At 46.4% G+C, this 24,380-nt stretch overlaps 1 protein-coding gene across 2 annotated transcripts in view; it reads left to right on the top strand.

Moving 5' to 3' along the window:
- Positions 1 to 276: 276 nt before the first annotated feature.
- LOC146833110 (uncharacterized) overlaps positions 277 to 24,380 on the top strand; it is a 645,049-nt gene continuing 620,945 nt past the window's right edge. Inside the window, exon 1 of one of the 2 annotated variants that reach the window (XM_085600733.1) lies at positions 277 to 787. In XM_085600733.1, the coding sequence (XP_085456859.1) occupies positions 673 to 787 (115 nt within the window). In that variant the 5' untranslated portion in view covers positions 277 to 672. The remainder of the gene's footprint in view (positions 788 to 24,380) is intronic. The other variant, XM_085600734.1, reaches the window with a different exon arrangement.

Raw genomic sequence — 24,380 nt, 5'->3', positions numbered from 1 at the left:
ACCCAGTGCCCTGCTTGGGCTCAGCGTGAGAAAGCTGGCGACGAGGAGCTGCATGGTGGGAGCTGCCTGGTGTGTGGGTTATCGGGGGAGGAGGGCTGCACTTTTTTACCGCTCATCTTTTTTCACTTGCCATTTCTCACTGAAAGGGTTTGGCGGCTCGTTAATCCCCGCCCTTCACGAGAGAGTGGCGGGTCAGTGGTCCAATGGAGAAGGCATTCTAGCTCGGTCCTCAGTCCCAACTGCCTCCCCCTCCTCTCCTTCTGCACATCCCTTCCCAGTAGCACCTGAACTAGCCATTCTGGGGAGTCACGTTTGGCAGCAAGCTTCCTTATCGAAAATCACTTTATCCATCGGCAGAAATGTCCTTTTAAAGCACCAGCGACCACTTTATTTATGTCTGCTTTCGTTATTCTGTTTCGCCGGAAGATTCAACAAGTTGCAACAAGACGGGGTACTGAAGGAAAGAGAACGTGATAACATCCCCATGGTAAACTTCAGTTACATTTCCCAAGTTTGTCGTCGACTGAGAGAGGTGACTGGTGGAAACAAAAGGAGCCGAGCACCCTTGGCGCCCAGGCTTAGGCGCATGCCTCCTTAAGGCGCTAGCTGGCTCAGGATACGGAGCCCGACCCTTAGCAGAGTGAAAACCTTCCCGGCGCTATTTCTCCAGACATGGGTCGACTTATCCCAGGTACGAGCCGACACCGTCGTGTGTGGACATGCCGGACGTCGTCTTTGCTGCTGGTCGTGTTCTTCATCTTGCAAGAACTACCGGGTGCAAGAACAGGTAAGGCGTTTTTTTTTTCTAATAGCTCTCGCGCCGACCTGAACCTATCCGTCAGGAAATTAATGTAGCGATTGGAGAAGGGGCATTGGGAAAAGGAAGGAACACGAGGAACTCTAGAAATGCTGATTTGCACCCGTTGGGTGTCAAAAAGCGCTGTAAAGTGGCCGCAAGGTGCTATGAAACATAAATATGAATACAATGTCGCAATCATTTATGGAATATATTTGGGCTGAACACCGGTAATAAACCTCATCCAAAGGTTGAGATCCCGGCGGGATTAGCTCAGCCTTTCATCAGTGCAACGTTGATAAAATGTGTGCCACTGCCATCGGTCTTTGGCACCTGTGATTTACAGTGAATCGAAATAGAGTCTCGACAGTGACAGGCGCTATGGAAACACGTCAGTTTTGCCACGGTCTATACACGTTTCAGACACACGTGCACGGCCACCGACCCTCTGACTTTTTACTCACGAAATCACACACGTTAAGTGCCACAGCTCATGCAATCTATACATAAATGTATACAGTGCCAGCAACCGTGCAGTCGTTGCACAGTAAGCAGCGCTACCAAACCCACAATCTTCACAGACCAACATGCAGTGTCTTCCGCTTTGGACGTTTTAGTCACACTTTTGTAGTTGCACCAACCGTACAGGCTTGCCAGACACACACCAGCAGTGCAACCAACCTTGGAGCGGTACAGAAACACGTGAAGGGCTGCCGAGTCTGCGCGGCTTACGTGTGCGCGGATACCAATCCTGACAGTTGTACAGACACATGTGCAGTGCCACCTACCTCTGCTGCAAGCTTTACAGGCCCACTTCAACCTCTGCACAACTATGTCAGTTGTACGGCTCACATGTTGAGTGCCAACAGCCATGTCTTACAGACTCACCTGCAGTAGCACATTACACACACGCGTGTAGTGGTGTAACGAAACTATAGGGGACCCTCCTGCAAAGTGCATGGAAGGGCCCCCCTTCCGGACTTACTTAGGAGCTCACAGGCCAGGCTCAGCCCCTGAGAGGGCCCCTTGGAGTTCGGGGGCCCCCGCACTGCTGCGGCCTTTGTTACGCCACTGCACATGTGCAGTGTCAGTTACGTGAAAGCATCACAGTGCACATATTCAGTGTCTCCAGCCTCGTAAGGGTTACAAACACAAACCAAACCCTACAAACTTTAGCCACAATCCTCCAACCAGTTGTATGACAGAGGCACGCATGGCTTAACCACCCGTGTCTCTACTATGCTGCCTAAACCACAAATGTTCCTTTACCATGTTCCTTTACCATGCATGCCTTTGCCACACAATTTTGTGGTAAAGGCATGACTGGTATAGGGATGTGTGGTGAAAATCCCACCCTATCCCACCTGCCGTTAGCCCTAACAGCTACCCGACCCCTATGAGCCCTAAAAGTTACCCCAATCCTACACTGAGCCCTTAAAACCAACCAAACACCTGAGACCTACCAACTACCCGACCCGCCCGAGCCCTAAAAACTACCTGGAACTCCCCCATGAGCTCTAAAAGCAACATGACCCCCCCCCCCCCCACCCGCCCTAAAAACAGCCCAGCCCTTACCCGGAGCCCTAAAAACTACCTCCAAACCTTAACATCTACTCCCACTCCCCAAAACCCAACCCCAGGCCCACTTACTCCACTGCGTCCTCTCCTGATCCTTCCTGTTGCTGGGCCTGCCCATCCCAGCATCTAGACCGCGAATTCCCTTCACTACGCATATGCGTGGTTAAGGCATATGCATGGTTAAGGCATGCATGGTTGCGCTTGTGTTGGAACGGCATTTGTGGCTCTGCCCGCGTTGCTGAGGCCGTTTTCCCCTCCAGCCTTGCAAAATGTATACAAGCGTGCAATGCAATTTACTCTGTGGGTTTCTTTCGTTCACACCTGTGCAGCACAACCAACGCTGTGAGTTTTTTGAATGAAAAAACTCGTGTCTTCACAGGCACAGGTGCAGTGCCACGTAGCAAGTGAGCTATGCAGACATCAATGCAGTGCCACCAACCCTGCCTTACTTACACACATCCACAGTGCTAACAGTGACAACGCAAATACATACACACGGAGTATCATCAATTATGCAATCTTTACAGGTGTCTAAGTGCAGTGCCACCAACCTTGCAAGCAGGGCCATAGCTTAGCTTTGGGGGCGAGGGGTTTGGGGTGTGACACCCCCTAATAAACGTATTTTCTGCTAAATAATTGCATACAGGTGCTTTTAGTCAGGTATGGTGAGGTGTCTGATTTCAGCAAGAATTTTTACTAACACACAGACAAAAACGCCCCCACACTCTCTCCCTCTCTGTTTTGAAAGTCTTCAACACTTGGTTATTTTACAAAAGAATGTGTTTTCTGTCACTTAGTACTTCTGCCAATCTGCATTCCCCTCCCTTTCCACTGCCCCTTTAGCGCCTCTCATGGGCGGGTACGCTTTTAAGGCATGGGCAAAGAGTGCTCAGACCCAGGGTCCCGGCTTTTCAGGGATCCCCCTGATAGAGCCAGCTCTGTGGGGTGATTCTTGCCCTGATGACCTTGAATACTTCTTAACCCTTTCGCTGCGGCGGGAATTCCGCCGCAGCGCAGGGGGGTGCGGGGGGGGGGGCAGCGCGGTGGCGCTGTGCTCATGACGGAGCCGCTCCGTCATGAGCCACGGTTGAGCTGTGCTCATGACGGAACGGTTCCGTCATGACTCCACCCATTTGCGTTGTTCCCCCGCACAGGCGGGGAAACAGCGCCGCGTAGGCGGAGCGGCCGCCAACGGCCGTGACATGACGGAACCGTTCCGTCATGAGCACACGGCAACCGTGGCTCATGACGGAGCGGCTCCGTCATGAGCGGGGAAGGGGTTAAGCAGATTGTTTTAAATAACTTTTCCTTTACTTTAATTTGAACGTGGATGGTGTGTGAAAGTCTATTGCAGACATTTTGCAGACAAATGTGTTTACGTTTCATGCAAATCCATAAAAACGTTTCTTTTAGATCAAAACTGGACCTCACATATAACAAATTTGAGGGGGTCACGGAGATTATTTGCAGTAATATTAGTGAGATCCTGCGGTATTACAATATTGAAAACATGTCACTCTTCCTGAATAATAGATGCAAACACATTTAAAATTTGGAGGAGTGTGCACCCAGCCAAAGAGGGCATGCAGGAGCTGAAACTGGATTATAAATTCAGAGTTGTTCCCAGCGAGGGCCCTCAAAAAATATGTTTGGCCCAGAGCCCCCAAAATCCTTAAACTGTCCCTGCTCACGGGTACTGCTTGTCGTGGTTGTATTTTAAAATGATATGCCAGCGCCATTTTTGGAAAATCTGAAGCTCAACCCCCCAATCTTACTGACTAAGCTACGCCCCTGCCTGCAAGGTTTACAGAAACACATGCCTGCAGCGCCACAAGTCCTGACGGTTTTACTGACGCTTGTGCAGTGGCACCACATCCACGAAATTTACACCAACACGAAATTTACGCCCACACACCAACTTTGCAAACGTTAATGACACGTGTAGTGCCACAAACCACGCTGGGCTTTACAGACACGTATTTTGTCACCAACACCAGCACCTTTACAGACACGCATGCGCAGTACTGTCAACGCACCAAGTTTCACACCAAAACACATTTAAACGCATAAGCATGCAATGCTTATAATCTTGCAAGGTGTTCAGATGCATGACTACAGGGTCTTCAAAATTACAGGCTTTGCAAATACATACACTCGCTGTGCCACCAAACACTTCCAGTTTTAAGACCCACGTGCAGTGGCACGACGGCTACAAATTCTACAGACACACACGCGCCGGGTCCCCAGCCTTCAAAGCTCGTGTGCGGGAATACACCCCCTATGAGCTTTACTGGCACATATGTGCAGCACCAACTACCCCGAAAAGGGCACAAAGACACAGGTGTAGTGTAACCAACTCCACAAGCTTTACAACTCGCACGTGTGCGTTCCTACCAAATCTGCAGATTGTACACACACAAGCCATATCACCAACCCTGCAAGTTTTAGACACAAACACACGCACACGTTACACACTTACTGCCTGCGGTGCTGCCAACCCTGCAAGATATGCACACGCTCACACGCACCTGCGCGAGCCTAGTTAGGTTCACAGGCAATGCCCCAACGCCTGCATATGCAAGGGTTACAGAGACACGTGCAGCTTCCAACACATTTACAGACACACATACACAGCATTCAGTTCTGCAAGCCTCACACCCACGTGCAGTGCCACGAACACTGAGTTTTACGACAAAGCTGTGCAGTGTCTACAATCCTCTTAACGCTTTACAGAGACACGCGTGCAGTGGCACCAGCAAAGCATTTTATTTCATACACTTGCCATGCCACACACACCGCATAATTTACACCTCACACAAACCTATACGGTGCCACCAAAGTTTTCAGTTGCACGTGCAGCGTCAGGGGCCCTTTCAAGTTCACAGTAGACGTCCAATGCCACAGACCCTGTTGCTTCACTCACACACGTGCAGTGCCGCCAGTCCTGCCGGTGTTACGTCACACATGAGTGCCTGCTGAACTTCTTTTATCCACAAAATATCCTGCATTACTTCGGAACCCTCAAGTTTGCTGGCAGTGGTTACAGGAAGCGTTTGCGAATTAGTAGGCCCATGCAGTGACCGACAAGCTCCCAGTAAAATGTGCAGTGTTGTAAACTGGAATATCCGCAATAAGTCAGTAATCTTTTTGTTACATAACATGGCGCTTGGGTGCGAGACATTTGTCTAATTTTCTGTCGTGTGATTCAACGAAATTGCGGAAATATTACATGAAATTGCACAAAATGACTGAAATGCAAAAAAGGTCCTTTCGCGTTCAATTTGAGTGTGAAATATGATCTTGCGTCAATTTTGGATACGAGGTCGCATTTCAAGCAAAAAAATGGCGCAAGAAACACAACTGCCAAAAACAACAGTTGCTCTCGTTCCCGTCGTTCACGTGATTTCCATGCTTCCGCGCTAAAATTGAGGTGTAATTTTGAACATTTGCCATAACGTGAAATTCGCAAGATTACGCCAGGTTGACAGCAATTTCGTCTACGTGTGCGTAGCTGTGTAAATAAAAGGTGTTAGTATTATAAAAGCCCCTCATGCATATTTTATACAACGCACCCCAGTTCCTTTACCTGCTGTGACTTGTGGCACTTAGACGAAGGCAACCACTATGACCAACACTTTATTTTGGGCCCTTCTGTTCCTCATAGTGTTGACTAGTTCATTTGAGATTATGGCCGTTTTAGAGAAAGCATACATAAGTATTAAACTTGAGGCAGGAGGAACCTTTTCTGTAAATACAACTGGTCATCTCTGGCTCGAATATAATCTGAGATGAGTTCGTGGGTGGTCGGCCTCATACGCGCTTCCTGGATAATTGACACACAGAAGGCGGCTGCATTTATTGGGGCAAGTTGTTGCCGCGACTTGCTGGGCGTTGTAGCTGCTGCCGCGATCGCTGCGAACACACAGTTCACAGGTTCACATTATAACGCGCCTTCGCAGCTTTTCATCCTTCTGAGGTCGATCAAATGAATGCCATTGGGTAGGACCGAGAGCAGCGTCGGGTTTACCAATCACGATCACCTGTCTGTCAGTGGCGTGACTTCCAGTGGTGCCGGGTCCATGAGGCTGGAGGAGCCCATTGGCTCCAGGTTAATGCTGTCTTTAATGATCTGATCAACAGTTGAAGGGCGTTGTCATTGCTTGCGCCGGGGCCAGTGGTACACTTGCTACGCCACTGCTGTCCATACAGAGAGCTCTACCCTGAATGACAGGTGCGGCCATGACAGGGGTTAGTGAGTCCCGCTGGCATGCCCAGGGCAGGGACCCTGTGCAGGTCCTAGATGGCATCCCTCGGGGAGGGACTCTCGGCCACTTAATTATCCAATGGCTGCTGCGCCCTCTCAAACACTTGGGGGCAGATTTACAAGCCCCTTGCGCCACTTTTGCGTCACTTTCCCCATGTTAAAAGTGACGCAAAAGTGGCGCAAGGGGCTTGTAAATCTGCTGCCCCTTTGTTAGTGATATAAAAAAGAACAGCGATTATGTTACATTTATCGCAACGTATTGCCCCAGATTGTGTTGGGAGCCTTTCTCTACTGTTGCGCATGTCTGAGGTACCTCAACCCGGGGGAACATGCCAGCTGCACTCCAAGTGAAGCAGACAACGCCCAAGGGAGTATCCTGCCAGTGCTCATTGGAGGGCCGGACTGGGGAGCAAAAGCAGCCATGGCAAAAACAGCCAAACCAGCCCCTCTTCTCGCACAATCTCTCTTTCCATCCATCAGTTCTCTCCCACTCCTTTCGCCCCCCCCCCCACTCCTCTCCATTGATAGCAGCAACATCATTGATGGCTCTGTCTCTAATCTAACTTAAATTCACTTTTTCAAATCATGTTAGAAGCTCAGCTGTATTTTCGCCGATCTTTCACAAACTTAAAAAACGCACTTTGTGTAACTAACAATTTAAGTGCCAAGTTCTGCTAAAACTGGGTGACCAGGGTCAGAAAATGGGAGGTAATTGTCTTGAAAAAAAATTAACTCTTTATTTCTACCTCTGGATACATTTTCTGACCGGCAGGACAAAATCAATGTACAGCTTATCACAGATTGGATATTTTTTCAGAAATTTCTTCAACCTGAGAATTTTTTAAGGCCTGGCCTCTAGGCAGTTTTAGCCAACTTGCCACCTCGTGTTAAAAAAACACACATACACATACATTTATAAAGGGGCTTTCAATGTGCCCTCTTCATCTATTGGACAGTTATTCACATTTTATATCCGCCCACCACATACACCATGGGCGGCCCATTTCAGCAATAGGCTTTCCTGCACTGTGTGTGGGGATAGTTTACCTGATCATACATGTGGAGCTGCCCGAAAAGAAGTGCACTTTATATTCCTGATATCTCTGCAGGTTTTGTTCATATTGCGTATGTATTTACATCAACACATAATATTGCACGCTTGGTAAGGCCAGACCCATTGGCTCTGCCAATGCTTGGTTTTAATGACTTAGGTCTAGTCAGAGATTAATACAAGATTAACACAGACATGCTGGTTCATTTTCTGCCATTCAGATTCAAATTCTCGGCATTTCCTATTTCATTCTGAGCATCTGATTGGCTTGGCGCATGGTGAACAGTTCCCACGCCTCCGCCATCTTTGATTGGGTCGCTGCCAATGTAATTACGAAGCATGAGGGGGGAAAGGTGTGGCCGACACAAATATACCCCGGGATGACACGAGTCTGCACCAGAAATGACGCAGGCATATAGTTAATTCTGATTTAAGATAAATGTCCCCTGGGCCTTGTGAGTCACAAATCAGGGGGTGCAGCGATCATTAGAGCAGCAAGTGATTTAGCACAGGGACCCGCTGTCCCTGATTTAGGTCTGTCTTTTCATACCTAACGGGGGTGCGGGGGTAATCTCCTAGCTACATCAGAGACCACACCCTTGTTTCGTCACTCCGTGATATCCTCCGAGATTTACCTGTCCAGGTAGGTGCGGCCGTGCTGACGATCCTCGACCCAGACACACTCAAAAGTGAGAAAAATCTCCTTCGGATCCGCAAAGCCAAATGAGGTGAAATATCCAAATTTTAAGTCACGGCGGACATTTAGGGTACCCAACCACAGAAAATAACCCCCCCAGACCCACAGAACGACATCAAATGTACCACTGTCAGAGGTGATGTACACAGGGCGCTTCCTAAGTCATGTCCTGCACATACCACATAGCAGAGCACGTTATGACATGTACAACCATGCTCAAAGCAAGGTCACAGTATGGCACGCTTGACCTCCAGACTCAGTGCACTGTGTGCACCATCACACATACAGGAAATAACGACTGATGATCTAAGGTCAAATGCATGGGACCATTTTGGAAGTTGTCTGAAGTGGCACATAATGCATATGCACCAGGTATGCACACTGCACGTGTACGGAATATTATTCCAGAACCCCAAACCGTACTTTTGTCGACGTTAAAATTCTCTACCAAGCAAACGGACTCTCCTATGCTGATAATATAAAACCTTACTAACCCTTTGAAAAAAAAGAATGTATAAGGGTCGGTTCTGATCCAAACCAAAAATAGACTCAAATACTGCCAGTTACAGTTAACGCTACAAAAACAACCTCTTTCACACTCAAAATAGTACTTTAGGCTGCACACAGGGCATCACGGGTGACATCACAAATGTCTTCACTGTTATCTTGGTCGCCACTAATAACACCAGCTATCATCACTCATTCAGACACTGCTCACTTCTGCAGTCACGCGCCCTCTCGCCCACCTTTGCAGCTTTCATTTTCCATCGGAGCACTGCATGGAAAAAGGCAAATTATCTAGTTGGCCACACACGTTTTTAGTGAATCTTTAGAAGTGGTGGGTATTGGCGTGCTAAAATCCTAATTTGTCGAATACGGCCTCGGATTTAAAGGTTTTCAATGGAGCTGAGTATCTGCTGCCAACTTTAATATATAGATATATTATTAAAAAAGGAGATACATGCAAATGTTCAGTGTGTCCTATGCAGTTTGTTACCATTAATCAATGTAGAAGGACCCTGACCCATGAGATGCAGAGCAACTTTTTCTTTGCATGTTTTTGAAAGCATAATTTGTGAAAATAGCCTCGAAATTCCAAAAACAAACAACTGGATTGGGTTGGCATGGACCAATGTATGATTGCCTAATAGACTCAGCGGTATTGGGACCCACACATGAAGCTATGGATTAGTGAAGGGTTCTCCACCCCTGTGCTGGTCACATGTTCTCTCATGTGATTTGAAATGAAAGGCCCCTCTTTTACAGTCATCCAGCCAGCCCACCTGGGACACGTGTTACGCGATAAGACTTTTAAAAAAAGGTTATATTTTCCATTCTTGTTATTTTTTCATTCATGCGTGTAGCACTCTCATGTATAACTATAGTGTAGATCAGGGGCGCAACTAGACCCGAACTTCAGGGGGGCTAAGACACCAAGCCAGGGCTGGCCCTAACACTGGTCGAACACGGCGCAAGTCTTTTTTGGCTCCCCTTCCCTCATTTCCTCTTTCTCCATGAATTCCCTCACTACCACTCGCCAACAATACACCTCATTTCTCTAAAGTCCCTTTCTGACAAACATTTAATTTTTTTATAGCGCTACTCATAATTTACTCACACTCAGTACTGTGATCTGCATGGTACACGTTCTTTGCAGCAGGCACATTTACCCTCGGCGGGTGACAGGAGTGCTATGTGAGTGTACGGTGAGCGATGCAACAGTATGAGAGTAGGGTGAGAGGAGTGACTGCAGGGTGAGTGAGATGACCATATAAATTTGGGTGCGGCTGTAAGTGCAGAGTGGGGTGAATGAATGTATGGTTAGTGATGGGCTTGTTGAGTGAGATTGCAGAGTGAGCAATGAGGCGGACGGGTGAGTGAAGTGTCACATGAGTGCAGGGTGAATAGTGTACTCGTGTGACTGCAGGGTGAGGTACAGGGTGAACAGTGCAAGTGCATTATGAGTGCAGAGTGATCACTGTGATTGCAGAGTGAGCGGTGTGCTTATGTGACCGCAGGGTGAGTTCATGGCGAGTGGCATAAGTGCTGTGTGGTCATTGTGAGTGCAGGATGACTGGTGTGAGTGCATGGTGATCAGTTTGAGTGCATTGTGATCAGTGTGAGTGCATTGTGATCACTGTGATTTCCGAGTGAGTGGTGTGCTGATGTGACTGGAGGGTAAGTGGAGGGAGAAGAGTGTGAGTTCATAGCGAGTGGCATAAGTGCAGTGTGGTCACTGTGAGTGCAGGGTGAGTGGGTGAATAGTGTGAGTGCATGGTGGTCAGCGTGAGTACATTGTGACTGCTGTGAGTGCAGGGTGAGTGTGAAAGTGAACGGGGAGAATGAGGAGGGAGCTGTCTGAATGCAGGGTGCCTTCCCAGGCACAGTTGATGTTACTCAGCATGTTATTGAGGGCTGGCATAGGGTTTCAGATAGTTGTTAAACCATTGCTTTTATGGCATTATTCAGGCTCCAGGGATCAAGGGTGGAGGAAATAAATATTGTGTTCATCCTGCAATAAACTTCCAGTCTTATGATTAGGGTTTCCAGCTCATTATATTGATGTCTCGGACAGTACAAAAATAAGCAGTCACCTAAAGACTATTTTCCGCACTTATCTGTACATACTTGGAACAGCAAATATAAATAGAAAGCCTTTTTAATTGTGTTCTAGGACTGCCTTAATGATCCATGACTGATAATTAAAGGGAGCAAAGACAGAAAAGTCACATTACAAATGAATACATACTATTTTATTTCTAACCCTATTTAGAGCCAAGATGAGGCCTTTGCAGGCTCTTTAAGCAACAAATGACTGGAATTTTCTTTTGGTAACCCTTCTTTATATTTCTTTTCATGAAATGCATTCTCACACTAGGGTAGCAAATGTAAAATAGAAATGTAAGGAATAGGCAGAGTCCGGGCCCAGGGGGTACTGGAAGCAGAAAAAAAACTAAGCCTCAGTAACCAGTTTACAAAGGTTTGTAAAAATGCAAATGGACTTTAAAGATCTATGAAAAACTCCAGCCTGCTGGAGATAAGACGCCAGACACTGCCCAGACCAGCCCACAGCAGCTCGAGCTGCAGCAACCTGTGCTGAAGCAACCTGTGCTGAAACACACAACGGGGGAGAGGGGGAGGCGGTTTGCTGGAGTAGATTAAAACAAGCTTTGTCTTTTAAGGCTTTTAAAAAGTGATGAAAAAGCGTCCATGCTGCCCCCCACCGGCAGGCATTTCAAGCGGTTCTTTTTCAGGCGCAGAAGCGCATTCAGTATTTAGATGTTTCCATTCTTGAGCTTGCAGTCCTGTATTTACACTGGGAGGAGCAAGGCCACCACTCAAGCATGTCAGGGAAAACTTGAGGAAACGCAATATAAACAAGCATTGGCATAGCCAATAGGTCTCGCCTTTGGGACCTTATAAGTGTTTAGCCATAACTATTGGCACTTGTGGAGGATGGTTGCACTTGAGGCAAAGGCGCACGTAAAGCATCAGGCACGGGAAGCTGGGTGCTTGTGGAGCAGTGTTACACGTAACTCACATAAGACCAGCTTTATAGATCTCATAAAGGGTGTTATGCAGCTGCAGCAAGGAGTTCCAGAACCAGTGTGTTTTCATAAGATAATTGTAGGACAGAAAAGAGGTGTGTTCCTGAAGAGTTTCCAGAGTAAGGTCTGTGCAAGGTGATTTTTTTTGAAAAGTGGGGTATAGGGCTTTTTTTTTAGTTTTAGGATTACGTGTTTTGAGAACTTTCAGTCATGGATCACTACTGAGGACAGTAACTGGGAGTGTTGACATGTATCCAGATTTCTCCTTAAACGACAATGTAAATGTGTGGGTACATCGAGGAGCTGGGCTGCAAAGAGGTGGCGCTATATAAAAAGTATACATAACACGTTAGCCCTTTGCATTGAATGAGCATATTAGCGCACATTGTTATTAATCAGTTGTGCCAGCACTGTGAACACGCATGTAGGGCGGCTATGTAGCGCTACCCACTCTCATGGAAATATGCACTGTTAGGATCTTCAACATGAAGCCCGTTATGGTGCCCACATTTGGGTCTCGAGATGCAGGCCGAGTGAGGCTAAACATCAAAGCGCTTCGCCTCTATGAACATGTCTGCACAGAGACTCTGAACCGATCCTGGGGGGAGGCCAGTTAGAAAAAAAAAGATGACAACGAATTGCGGGCACCAAAGGCCAAAGGGTGGTTAAATGTAGTGACGGGGGAGGGAGTGATTTGTGGACAGTGCAGGCATAGACGGGAGGGAGGAGGTGGGTAAAACCTTTAAACGTGCACACAAGCTATCTTGCCCTTTTCCAACGTAAAGTATTTAAATATAAAGGAGAAGCACAATGTCTTTTAGCAGCCACAAAAGCATAAGGGGAAACACGCTGCTGTTCAAATGCCACAAAAGAACGAGGAACAAAAAAAAATTGCGAAGCTTGCACAAATACTAGCAAGAAACAAGAAATGCGAGTAGTGCGTGCGCGAAAAGCGAAAGTAGGCTGCATGCGCAAGTGAAAGTGATCGTGGCTGGCTGTACACATTGCAAAGCTGCCGGCTGCGCGTGTGCGCGCTCGCGTGAACGCAAGCACTAGGCCAGCCAGCAGCACTTTGAAAACTCATCTACAAAAGTCTCTCCGAGCAGCGCATGCGCGATGACTCAGCGAGACCTAAAAATGGACGCCACTCTCAGCCCGGTGGTAGGAGGGGTAAATGCCCGCCAAAAAGTACCACCTGTTTGCATCATTTGCACTCCTGTATTTGCATCCGGTTGTTCTCCATGCAAATATGATTCTGCCCTTTTCCTGAATGATGGCACAGCTTTCCAACTCCGGCAGCGGAATGTAGGACACCGCCCAGTAATGTATCAATATCCTGCATGTGTAAATCTGGGAGTGATGCTTGAGGGGCCATCCAGTAAATGCCACAATACATCTCCATATCCAGCTGACGGCATCAAAAAATAAAAATAAATGACATAATCAAACAAAACCCCCCCAACTGACCTCATCAAACAAAAAAAACAGCTGACGTCATCAAACAAAACTTAGCCATAGAATACCCATTATGGGTGATTGTTAGAGACAGGACTGGGTAACGAGAACTGTTTTTTTTTCCCGCACAGGATGGCCTCTTTAAGGGGTACATCCCAGAAACTCACCATCATGTGAGGATGTCCCAGGGAACCCCCCGTTGGCCCTCAGCAGGCCCACCGTTGAACATACACAACAAGGACTTCCTTGTCCAACTGAGACATTTCTGCTCAACTGTCTAACAGAACAAAAGGCCGAAATGGGTAGGTGGGCGGTAGAGCAGTCTTCTCAGCCTTTCTCCCTACTCTACAGACAGAGAGGGGTTACTTTTGAATCCATAATAAGGACTCGCATTCTCTGCTTCAGCAAAGAGGAGCCCAGAGGCAGTTCCGATTGAGGTGCAGATAGTTAGACCTCCTATTTTATGCATTTACTCTGAATAGAAAAGCGGTATCCCATCTCCGGTGGTATGTGACTCACACGGTAAAGATAATCTTGAACATAATGGGGCACAGGATACTACATGCAGGGCAAAGAAATGTGGGCACTAAGTTATGTGTCTTTGGTTTTTGAGCTAGTAATGTAGAAGGACTTTGCACTCCTCAGTTGCAATAAATCCTGGAGCTCAATCGGCCATCTTGAAAACTGCCACAGGGGAAGACTTAACTTCCTGTATTTTTGTGTTGCAAATTGTACAAGGTGATGTAGGACCTGTTACAGTACAGGCAGTCGCCTCCACTGTAGTTATACCTTGCCTCTCCTCTTTTTCCATAAAGCTCTTTATCCACTCTTTTTCTTGTTCTCTAGCCAGTCTTCCCTGAAATTTCTCTCATTCCATCTCTTTCCCTACAGCTCTTTTTCTAATCTCTTGTTTGTCTTCTCTTAACATCATTCTATCACTTTAGATCTATTGCAACCTTTTTCTTTAAGCTTTTCCTCCACTCTCTTCCCTTTCTTCTCCTCTCATTCATCCACCCCATTTCATTTTCTCTACAGATTTCTCTAGTCTCGCCCTTGCTTTCTCTCATTAACCTTCCTTCTCTTTTATTTTCCAATCTCCACCTCTCCCTTAACAGCTCTTTCACCAGTCTCTCTGTCTCCTTCCTTATCTCCTCACTCATCCACTTCTTTCCTTATCCCCTTTTCTCTCCCCCTCTTTCTCCTGCCTCTCCATTATTTTTTTCTCCCCACACTCTCTCAACTTCTTACCCCATGTCATCGTACCCCTTTAATTACCCTCTACTTTGCAACAGCTCTGTGTTTCTACTATCTCCACGACTCCTTTTGAGTCCTACTTCTTTGAACAATTTCAATCACTCCATTTCCTCTCCTTTCCCTAAAGCACTTCATCCAGTCGCTCCCTTATTATTTTCCTCTCCTCTCCCTCTTCCTAGATCCCCAGTCCCTGCTCTGTCTCTCCCTCCTCCCCACTAGCCCTTTCCAGCTCTCCCCTTTGTCTGCTGCTGCTCAAGCTGCCCTGGCCCACAGAGCTCCTCGGAGACTTGCAAAAAATGCAGCCCTCCCCTTGGAAAGAATCTTCGAGTGTGCTCGGGCCCTTGTTTGCTGAGCACATATAGAACCTACTAACCCCGTGCACGCACACACGCACGCACGCACACACGCACGCACACTGCCCAGCCGCTGCCTTTGTTTCAGAGGGGGCTTATGTGGGAGGTACATTCAGGGCTTATTTCAGGGGTGCGGGGGGTGGGGTAGGCAAGGTCATATCTATACACAGGCGGTCACCTCTGGCACCCCTAGTTGGGGAGGCCCTATATGCACCACCGATAAGCCAACGTGCATTGTTTTGCAGCAGGTCCGCAAAGGCAGTCTTGAAAACAAACATTGGCGAAGCCAAACGTTCTGGCTTGCCATTTGAGTCCAGAGTCAAACATTGCAAAAGCCTACTGATGTGCAAAATCCAAAAAAAGTTGATTTCTGTATGCAGTGCATCTATGAGAAAAGGAATATAAGGAGCGATGATTCAAGGTACTATTTGGAATGTAAAATAATCCTTAAGGTATTGGAATGCAAATATTCCATAGGAGGAAGAATGATTCATACAAACAAGAGAAGTACTCTTCAGGGCCAACCCAAAGCCCACTCTATATATCTACCTCATGTAATGTAACTTTTGTTTTGGTGTTTTGAGTGTCTGCCATTTATTGCAATTTTTTACCTCTACGTGTACTTTGTATTCTCTTGTAACCTGCACACGTCACTTTTTCCTTTTGTAACGTATCGTTTGCTACCTCTTGTATTTTGTTTGCTCTTGATACTTGCACAATTGTCACTATTGCCTCATGTAACGTAACGTTTGATTTTGTAACATGCTCACTTGTATTTTTGCTCCTTATGTATCATTACTGTTCCTATTGTGAAGCGCTCTGACACCTTCGGGTAAAGTTCGCGCTATATAAAAACGCATTAAAAAAATAAATAAATACAATATATATATTTGAAAGAAATAGTAACAATCGGTCTAGCAGACCTCTCTAGGCTGTCATCCTAGACCGAAAAGTATGAGGAGGAAAGGTACAAAAATGTACTTTGTGTAGGGCACCATAATAACCAGAGGGCTCTGGAAGGAGTGGGTGTATGGAAAAAAGAAGCAACATGCTGAGCTTTCAATGTAGATCATTCCATAAATGACATAAAAGATAGTTGAGCGGTTTGGGCGCCTGCTGCAGAGATCCATGTTCAGTCTGCAAGCTACACATTTTGAATTCAAGGTGACCAATACGTTTTTTATTGTCGTGTTATGTATATTTGTAGTGTGCACAATTCATCCGGGAGGGTATCCCGGTGCTGAAGCAGGAGCCAGTGTTGTGAAGTGCTTCGTATGTGGGTGTAAGGAGCTTAAAGCGTGCTTGTTTGTGGATTAGGAGCCAGTGGATCTCTTTGAGGTCAGAGGTGATGTGAGCGTGGGGGTGGGAGGTTGAGGGTGAGCTTAGCTGCTGAGTTTTGAATGGTCTGGAGTCTTCTGGTCAGTTGAGTGTTGAGTCCAGCATAGAGTGTGTTGCCACAGTCCAGCCTCCTGGAGATGAGTGTTATGCGAGTGATGGTGGGGAGCTTTATGAAGATCTTCTTGAGCATCTTAAGTGTATGGAAGCAGGAGACATAGACTGCGTTCACTTGGCCATTCTTGGAAGGTTGGTTACCGATTACGCTTCTGAGGTTTTCTGCATGCTGGGAGGGGTGTGGATTCAGGTTCCGCAGGGCACCAGGTGGAGTCCCTGAGCGAGGAGACATTGCCGAAGATTATTACCTCCGCTTTAACTGTGTTGAGCTCGAGGCAGTTGATTTTCATCCAGTTGGCGACTGTGATCATGCAGGTGAAGAAATTGGTGTAGGTGTTTGACGTCTTGTTGTAGAGGGAGAGTATGAGTGGGTGTCATCAGCATAGGATTTGATGTTAATTGTGTGGGCGTGACTGATATGGCAAGTGGGGTCATGTAGACATTGAACAGAGTAGGGTTTAGTTAGAAATTCTGCAGAAGAGGTTGACAATGTCCGAGGTGAATAGGGCAAGTCTGACGAACTTGGTGTGGCCTACCAGGAAGGAGCAAATCCAGCGAATTATTTTGGTTTTTATAAGAAGGCATTATTATTTTGGGGCGATCTACATCCTGCAGTTTACACAGCTCTGCAGAAGTTCAAGAGGCTAATTCCCTAAAACTAGTATGGTCCTCCTAGTTCTGGCATAAGTCTAGAGAGCTGTCAGGTCTGAGTATCTCAAGCAGCCCAGCTTCTCCTGTGTATCCTGTTAAATGGAAATTCAGCTCGGAAACAGGAACATACTTCAATAAAAAGCATCAGATGTAACAAAGCAAAAAAATCAGGACTTGGTGAGCTACTTGCAGCTGCAACTTTAGGTTTTGACTCTTGCTTTCAAAGCTGCAATATGAAAATGCCAAATGTTCTGTGAGGGGCGGTGTCGGGCCGAATAAGCAAAGTGCTTGCTCCTTTCGGCCAAGCAAACCCTCTGTAAGATGGTAGCCTCAGGGCCAGAATGCTGGTTAGGGTGTCAGCGTGCTACCATTGTGGATGCCATGGGCCATAGATTGGGGAGAGGATGTGGTCCGTCGGCTGCGATGCCGCCTCTGGTGCAGGAAACCAGGGTTCGAGCCTCGAGGTCGCGTCCACATCCTGTGATTCTGGGCAAATCACTTAATCTCCCCGTGCCTGAATGTATAATGTAAATACGGTGCTATGTAAAGCGCTCCAATACCTTCGGGTCGAGTTCGCGCTATATAAATATGCACAAAAAAAAAAAATTGGTGCCATGAGCAGGCATCCCCTCACAATACATCAGCACGGGGACACTTCTTGCCAAGTCTTTTTGGGCGGCATGGTGTGTTTGTTTAGTTCTTTTGTTATTTGGTGGAGTCATCACAAACTCTGAAGCACCAATTGCCTATAACAAACACACAACAGCAGCAGTTTCCTATTGCAAACCTACAATAGTACCAGCTGCCTAACAGAAGTACATAAGCACAAGCCATTTACCGTAAACTCACAAAACCATCAGACACTAGTTACAGAACCAAACGAGCAGCAGCATCCATCTATAAGCCCGCAACAGCACTAGCCTCCCATGAAAAACCCACGAAAGCAGAAGCTGCTGGTTGCAAAACCACAAGATCACCAATCGAACCCTCACAAGCCACCTATTACAAACCCACAACAGTACAAGCCACGTACTGCAAACCTACACCACCAACCGCCTACTAATAACCTACAACAGCACCAGCCACCTACTATTAACTTCCAATGCTACCAGTCCCCTATTGCTAAACCAGAAAAACACCAGCCACTTACTACAAACCCACAACAGCACCATCTAGCTATTGTAAACCCACAAAAACAATAGTCTGCTCCAAAACCACAAGAGCACCAGCTACTTCCTGCAAACACACAACAACACTAACTGCCGCTATAAACCTTCTAACAGAGAATGAAACATCTTCAGAAACTACATCAGCACGGTTTCTCTGAGACATCCCAGCATTATTTGTTCTAAAAAGGACTGTAAAATTAAATGGTAAAAATGTGTAAAATTAACTTGGAGAATAAAATATGCATTCCCATGGAAACGAATTCACGGCATGCAAGCCCTTAATCTTTTTATTTGAGATTGCATCCCAGAACAAAGACACAAGCAGAATGCATGGGTATAAGCGTTTTCACTTTCAACACACGGTTTTAATTTTCAGATTTCAAAAGAAAAAACCTTAGAAATGTTTCATTAAATGCTTGCAGTTTATGTAAAAAATAGAGAGCAAACATTAGAGTAGACCTTAAAACATGCATTCAAGTCTTACAGTCAATGTGTACATTGATTAGCAATCACCAAGGTCGGACTGGGTCAGAAAATAGCCTGGGCACCAAGTGGACCCCTTTAGCTAGTCGGATAGCTAAAAAAAAGTGACACATTTGCTAATCGGGGTAGTTTTGAACTTGTAAAGACACGTTGTATAATGTTTTTCAACGTATGGGTGACCATATTCATTTTTGCTTGATTTAGGCTCTGTTTGTGGTAATATCAGTCATCAATAGCAAAAACCAGCTCAGCAGCTCATAAAACAGGCCCACAAACAGATAAAGTACCGGCCTACTCGGTGACCAATCAGACCAGCCCATCTGCCACTGCCAGATTGCCCTAAAGGCCAGTCCCAACCTACCTGCCAGGACTCCAGCCTGTCTGGACCTGCCAATCACATATATGATGAGCCTGAGCCTACAGACACAAGACATATGATATTGGAGTGATGACGTCAAAGGTACCTAGCGCTGACTTTGGCCAAGAGGCATAAGGTACTGAAGTGAAAAGTTGCGGCGGCCCCAGAGGCCTGGCTATGGGCAAGGATGTTACGGCCTGGGCTAGAGCAGAGGAGAACACCCCGATTAGGGAGGATGCCCGACGCGTCCAACGACGACCAATGACGGGACTGTGGACGAGATCCTGGAAGCATGGGAGACCCAGGGGAGTGATATAGAGAGTGAGGAGGAGGCCCAAGGCACTCAAACAGGTGAAACAGAGAACGAAACCCCTGGGGACACTGATGAGGAGGCAGATGAACACTGAAGAAGTACAACTGACAGCAATATCTGAGGGTGGTGCGTTTCATCCCAGGAGACTGAAACTGAGTTTGCGTGTGGGTCTAGCCCCTACTCCTACGTCTGCCACCTTTCCTCCTACCTGCTGGACAGTGGTTCGTGGTCAGACATGGTGGCCACCACCCCACCCCCAGTGGTTCGTGGTCAGACATGGTGGCCACCACCCCACCCCCAGAGTAGACAATCGACTGACTCCCCCGGTGGGGTTGATCTGTAGACCGCTGACCCTAATATACTGGAACTGTGGACGGCCACTGAGACAGCTTGTTTTGTTTTACTTTTGATGGCTTTTCTTGTTTATAGATTTCAACGTAATGGTTGGTACAGACTCCCTTCTAGGTATTTTTTTGCGAACCATTAAAAGTCACACCTAAAGTTGGGTGTACTTATACCGTATTTGGGTGTGTTGACAAGAAAGTATGCTAGGCTAGATGGTGTTGTGGCAGAACTAGTGATAAAACAGACATCCAGTGTGCTGTGACGGGGAAAGCCAATGATGACCTACTCAGATGCCACTGTAAATCTGATTGTGGTGCTTGTTATGTCTCATGGCATGTAAGGGAGGGGGCTGGTTGTGTCACCTGCTACAACAGCAATTATTTGTGTTGTCCCTTACCTGTTGACATTAAGCAATGTTCCTTTTATGATGTCTAACATACTGATAACTTGTATACATGACTCATTATGACTAAACAGCAATTAAAAAGTGTTTATAAAAAGAACTTCTCCTGCATGACTACCAACGTGGCTTCAGATCGTGCGGCAGCACGGAGACCGCTACTTGACACATTGTAGATGAAGCGTTCCTCATCATAAGTGAAGATGGCCGCCGCCTCCTGTTATTGCGGGACCTCTCCGCGGCGGTCAGCACAATCAACCATCCCACTCCCACACCACCCTGGAGTCTCAAATGGGATTCACCGGCAATGTCCTTCACTGGTTCTTCTCCTGCTTTTCCAACTGACACTGGTTTGTTCACACGGGCATCTCCAGGTCACGAGAGACCCCCATCCACTATGCGTTTCCTGCAGGTCACGGGTTGAACTCCCAGCTCGCGAGTTTCAGTCTTGCTTACGTCTTGGGTGCCTGAAGCGGCTGACACTGAGTTACAATACCACACGCAGGAGGTGCTACATTAAAGTAAGTTAATATGATGTGTTACAGACTCCGAGGATGGTGTACCCTAGCTGGTATCGGCAAGTCTACGTATTATAGGTACTTCTTTAAATATTTGTTGTGGAAGTATATATTCCGGTCACCAGTGCAGTTAATATTAATAAAATATATAGTGAACATTAGAGCTGTTCTTTAGGATGGCGCAGCGCCTTGAATTTGTCATGCTGTTTTAGGTCATTTAAAATGAAGATGATGTTGGCCAAACTTCGGATGACAATCTCACGCGTTTTGACAATGCTATGTTGAAACTGGTTTATGTGAATCATGGTTCTCTGAGGCATTTTCAATAAAGGATAATGTTGGCCGCATTTAGGGTGACCGCCTCACTCCAGGCCATTACGAATACCGCCTTCAGGCCTAAAGTTTCACCTACAAACCATTGGTTTCAGGTGTGCTACTCTGAGATTGCCACACTCCGAGTGCCTTGGGCCATCGCACAGGTGTCCAGGATTGGCAATAGTGTCTGCAGTGACCAGGAGGGAGATGGTCGCTCTACCAGCATTTCAAGAACTGTGAAGAAAGTCCTGTCCCACCAACTAAAGACCTACAGTTTGCTAAACCCATGATTGTTCTGCTGTCTCTACAGACTTCATCCTGGAGGTCTCCCGGATGCCTCCTCAAGGGCTCAGAGACATGATTTATGAGCGCCAACAACACGTGGCTTGGAGCGACGTGTGCAGCACGTCTCAGGTGTCCCACGGATTTCCCCCCGAGGCACTGCACAGTCTCAGACAGGCCTGCAGATGTCTCATCCGAGTTACGTCATAGTCAGTGGAGTAGACGAGTGGGTTGATCACCTGCTGCTGAGGTCTTTGTGTTACCGGCGGGAGTCCAGGTCGATGCAACTTCACATTTCATCCTTCTGGGGTCGGTAAAACCAGCACAATTGAGGTGCATAATTATAATTGAACATACAGCTCACAATGGAGCGTTTTAGGGTGTGGTTTCCGCTATATTATTAAATTCTTACATGGTTCCGGTGTTTCGAATACAGATGACTGACTGACATTTTCATATGGACTGTCTTCGTGTCTCTTGAAATCGTATTTTATTCCTAGTCTTCCGATTCTGTCAACGATAATTGTGGTTCAGGAGAGAAATTGTTTTTTTTGGCAATGACATTTCCAGCAGCTGGTAATATATTCATTTCAACTTCCCAAACCTCGTGGCAAAGCTCCGGACGTCTTCAGACCCCAGCGACCCTGCTCAGCTGCTCAGCCTTTATTGGCCCGGAGCTTGTGGAAGCCAGGAAACATTGTAGAAGGAAAGGAACAAGCATTAGCAAAGCCAATAGTTTCCGCCTTTGGGACCTATTAGCTTGGCTTATGCCTTGTGGCGATGCTGTACAGCGTCATCAAGTTGCCGCACGGCGTGGCAAAAATACAAAAAAAAGCAAAAAAATGGTGGGTATCATTTTGTAGATGCAAGTAGGCTCATTAAACATAGGCGCCTAACAAAATTTCGCAGGCACTATTTTTTTGTTTATCAAGTCGAGATGGATCAGTTTAATAAAAAAGTGAAAAATAAGAAGCACAAACGCACTTTCTTTTTTAGGGTCGAGGGGTCAGAAGCAATTTGTTGCCTGATCTTCAACAAGTGAAAAAATAAATGATAAAAAAAGACAGTGGGATAGGGGGATCAACGGAGGAGCAAGTGAGGAAAACAACAGGAGTCGGTGGGAAGGGGAAAGGCGGCAGCACATGGTCAGGGAAGAAGCACATAAGCTAGAAAGCAACACCATGTGTGAAAGGAGGGAGTTTGGCTCGGGTAAGAAGAAAGAGTTTGCCACACAAGAGAGACAGCAAGAAGGCGCATGGAAGGGTAGGTAATGGAGGAAAGCACACGAGGGAGCGAGTTGGAAAACACATGCACCTTCAAGGAGTGCTTAAGCAAACTGTTGTTCTATGAAAGTAAGCTGCGGAAGGATAGCACTGAGCAATTCAGAGAGAAAGTAAACAAGCTATGCTCCTACTGAGGGACAAACACAAGATGGACAAGCTGAGACAAGGAAAGCCACTGATTACGAAGCGAGCAACTAAGAGTAAAACTAAAGCCAAGCAGTGGTAAGCGATTGACGGGCTGTAAGCCTCTGTGAGACAAGCTTGCAGTGTCTCGGAGGCCGACCTAAAATGTACCTTTATGTGGCTGACAGCACTCTTATTCATTAACAAAACAGGTATATTTGTAAAGCGCACGTTCACCCCAGCAACAGGGTATCTTGGCGCTGAAATAACAGATTTATATTGTTACCCAACTCAATGGTACTCATTTTATCGACCTAAAATGGATGAAAGGCTGAGTGGACCCACCGGGATTTGAACCTGTGACCATGAGGTCAAACACAGGGCCCTGCAGTAGATGCATTAGTCCACTGAGCCACCAGTCACCGTTAGGCTTTCTCATTCACAGCTGGTTGGGAATTGGAAAGAGCAGCATCGGAAAAAGATTCTCCATTAATAAGCTATCACTTTAAAGTTTCACTGAAGCCCCAGACTAAGGGCCTCTCTGATTGGCTGGGCCATGGCTCCTAGAGATGACTGTAACATATGTATGTGTGGTGACCAATTATTCCCATCCAGTTCCTGCAGGTTTATTCCCACATGCAAGGTTGATGCATTGCTTGAATGCCGAGGTCCTGGGTCATGTGGATGCTGAGAAGGGGGAAAAGCAAGTATTGAGAGCACAGGAATAACCACAAACATGCTTTTTCTTTCCCACTTCAGTTAAAAGCTGATTTCATAATAGAACTTGTGACAGGCAAGGCACAATATGCTTGATTGGGCTTCAAGAGGAAACGATTTCAAAGAACCTCTTGAGAGAAACTCACATCTTTCTTAGTTGAAGTGTCAAGTGAGTCATGCTTACAAAAAGCATGAGGAGAGTTCCATGTTGCTGCCGTACAAATGTATGCATTGGATGCATATATTTGAAAGGCACTGATTCATTTCAAACCTCATTCTAGTACACTCTCCAATGCACTACTCTATTTCTCACCTTATGCCGCTTTCAATAGATCCTCTACCTCAACTCTCTGACTCATCTCAAACCTCTTTCTTCTACTCTTTCTATGGCCCTACCCTATTTCTCACCCTATACCTCTAGCAATATATCCTCTACCTACACTCTCTCATTCATTCCAAAACGCTTACCACTACAATGATCCCCAAAATAACCCTTTCTAGACGCTTCCTTCCTCTACTTCTCCTTGCATCATCTCATACCACTTTTACTATTCAGATCCTATTACTATCTTTTTCAATCCAAATAACAGACTAACATGTCCACCTCTCAAATTAATTTAATATTTTCCTAGACTAATCCACCACTAATCCTTTTTTGGTTCCGAAGTAGTGTGCTACTCACCGAAAAGTGCTTCAACGCCTCATCAGTGATAGCAAGCGCAATTTAAATGCAAACCTTTCCCTCTTCTGTCCCTCCACTATCCTTCTCAATCCAAATAACAGACTAACGTTCACCACTCAAATTTATTTCATATTTTCACTATACTAATTCACCACTAATCCTTTTGAGCTTCGGAGTAGCAAGCTACTTGCTGAAAAAGCACTTTGACACCCCGTATGGGGTAGTAAGCACTAAATAATTGCAATTACAATACAATAATGAACATTGAGTCTCTGCAAAGTCAGACTTATATT

This window comes from Triturus cristatus, chromosome 4_2 (genome assembly GCF_964204655.1).
Source record: "Triturus cristatus chromosome 4_2, aTriCri1.1, whole genome shotgun sequence".
Lineage (NCBI taxonomy): Eukaryota > Metazoa > Chordata > Amphibia > Caudata > Salamandridae > Triturus > Triturus cristatus.
This window is presented reverse-complemented; position numbering and strand designations above follow the sequence as displayed.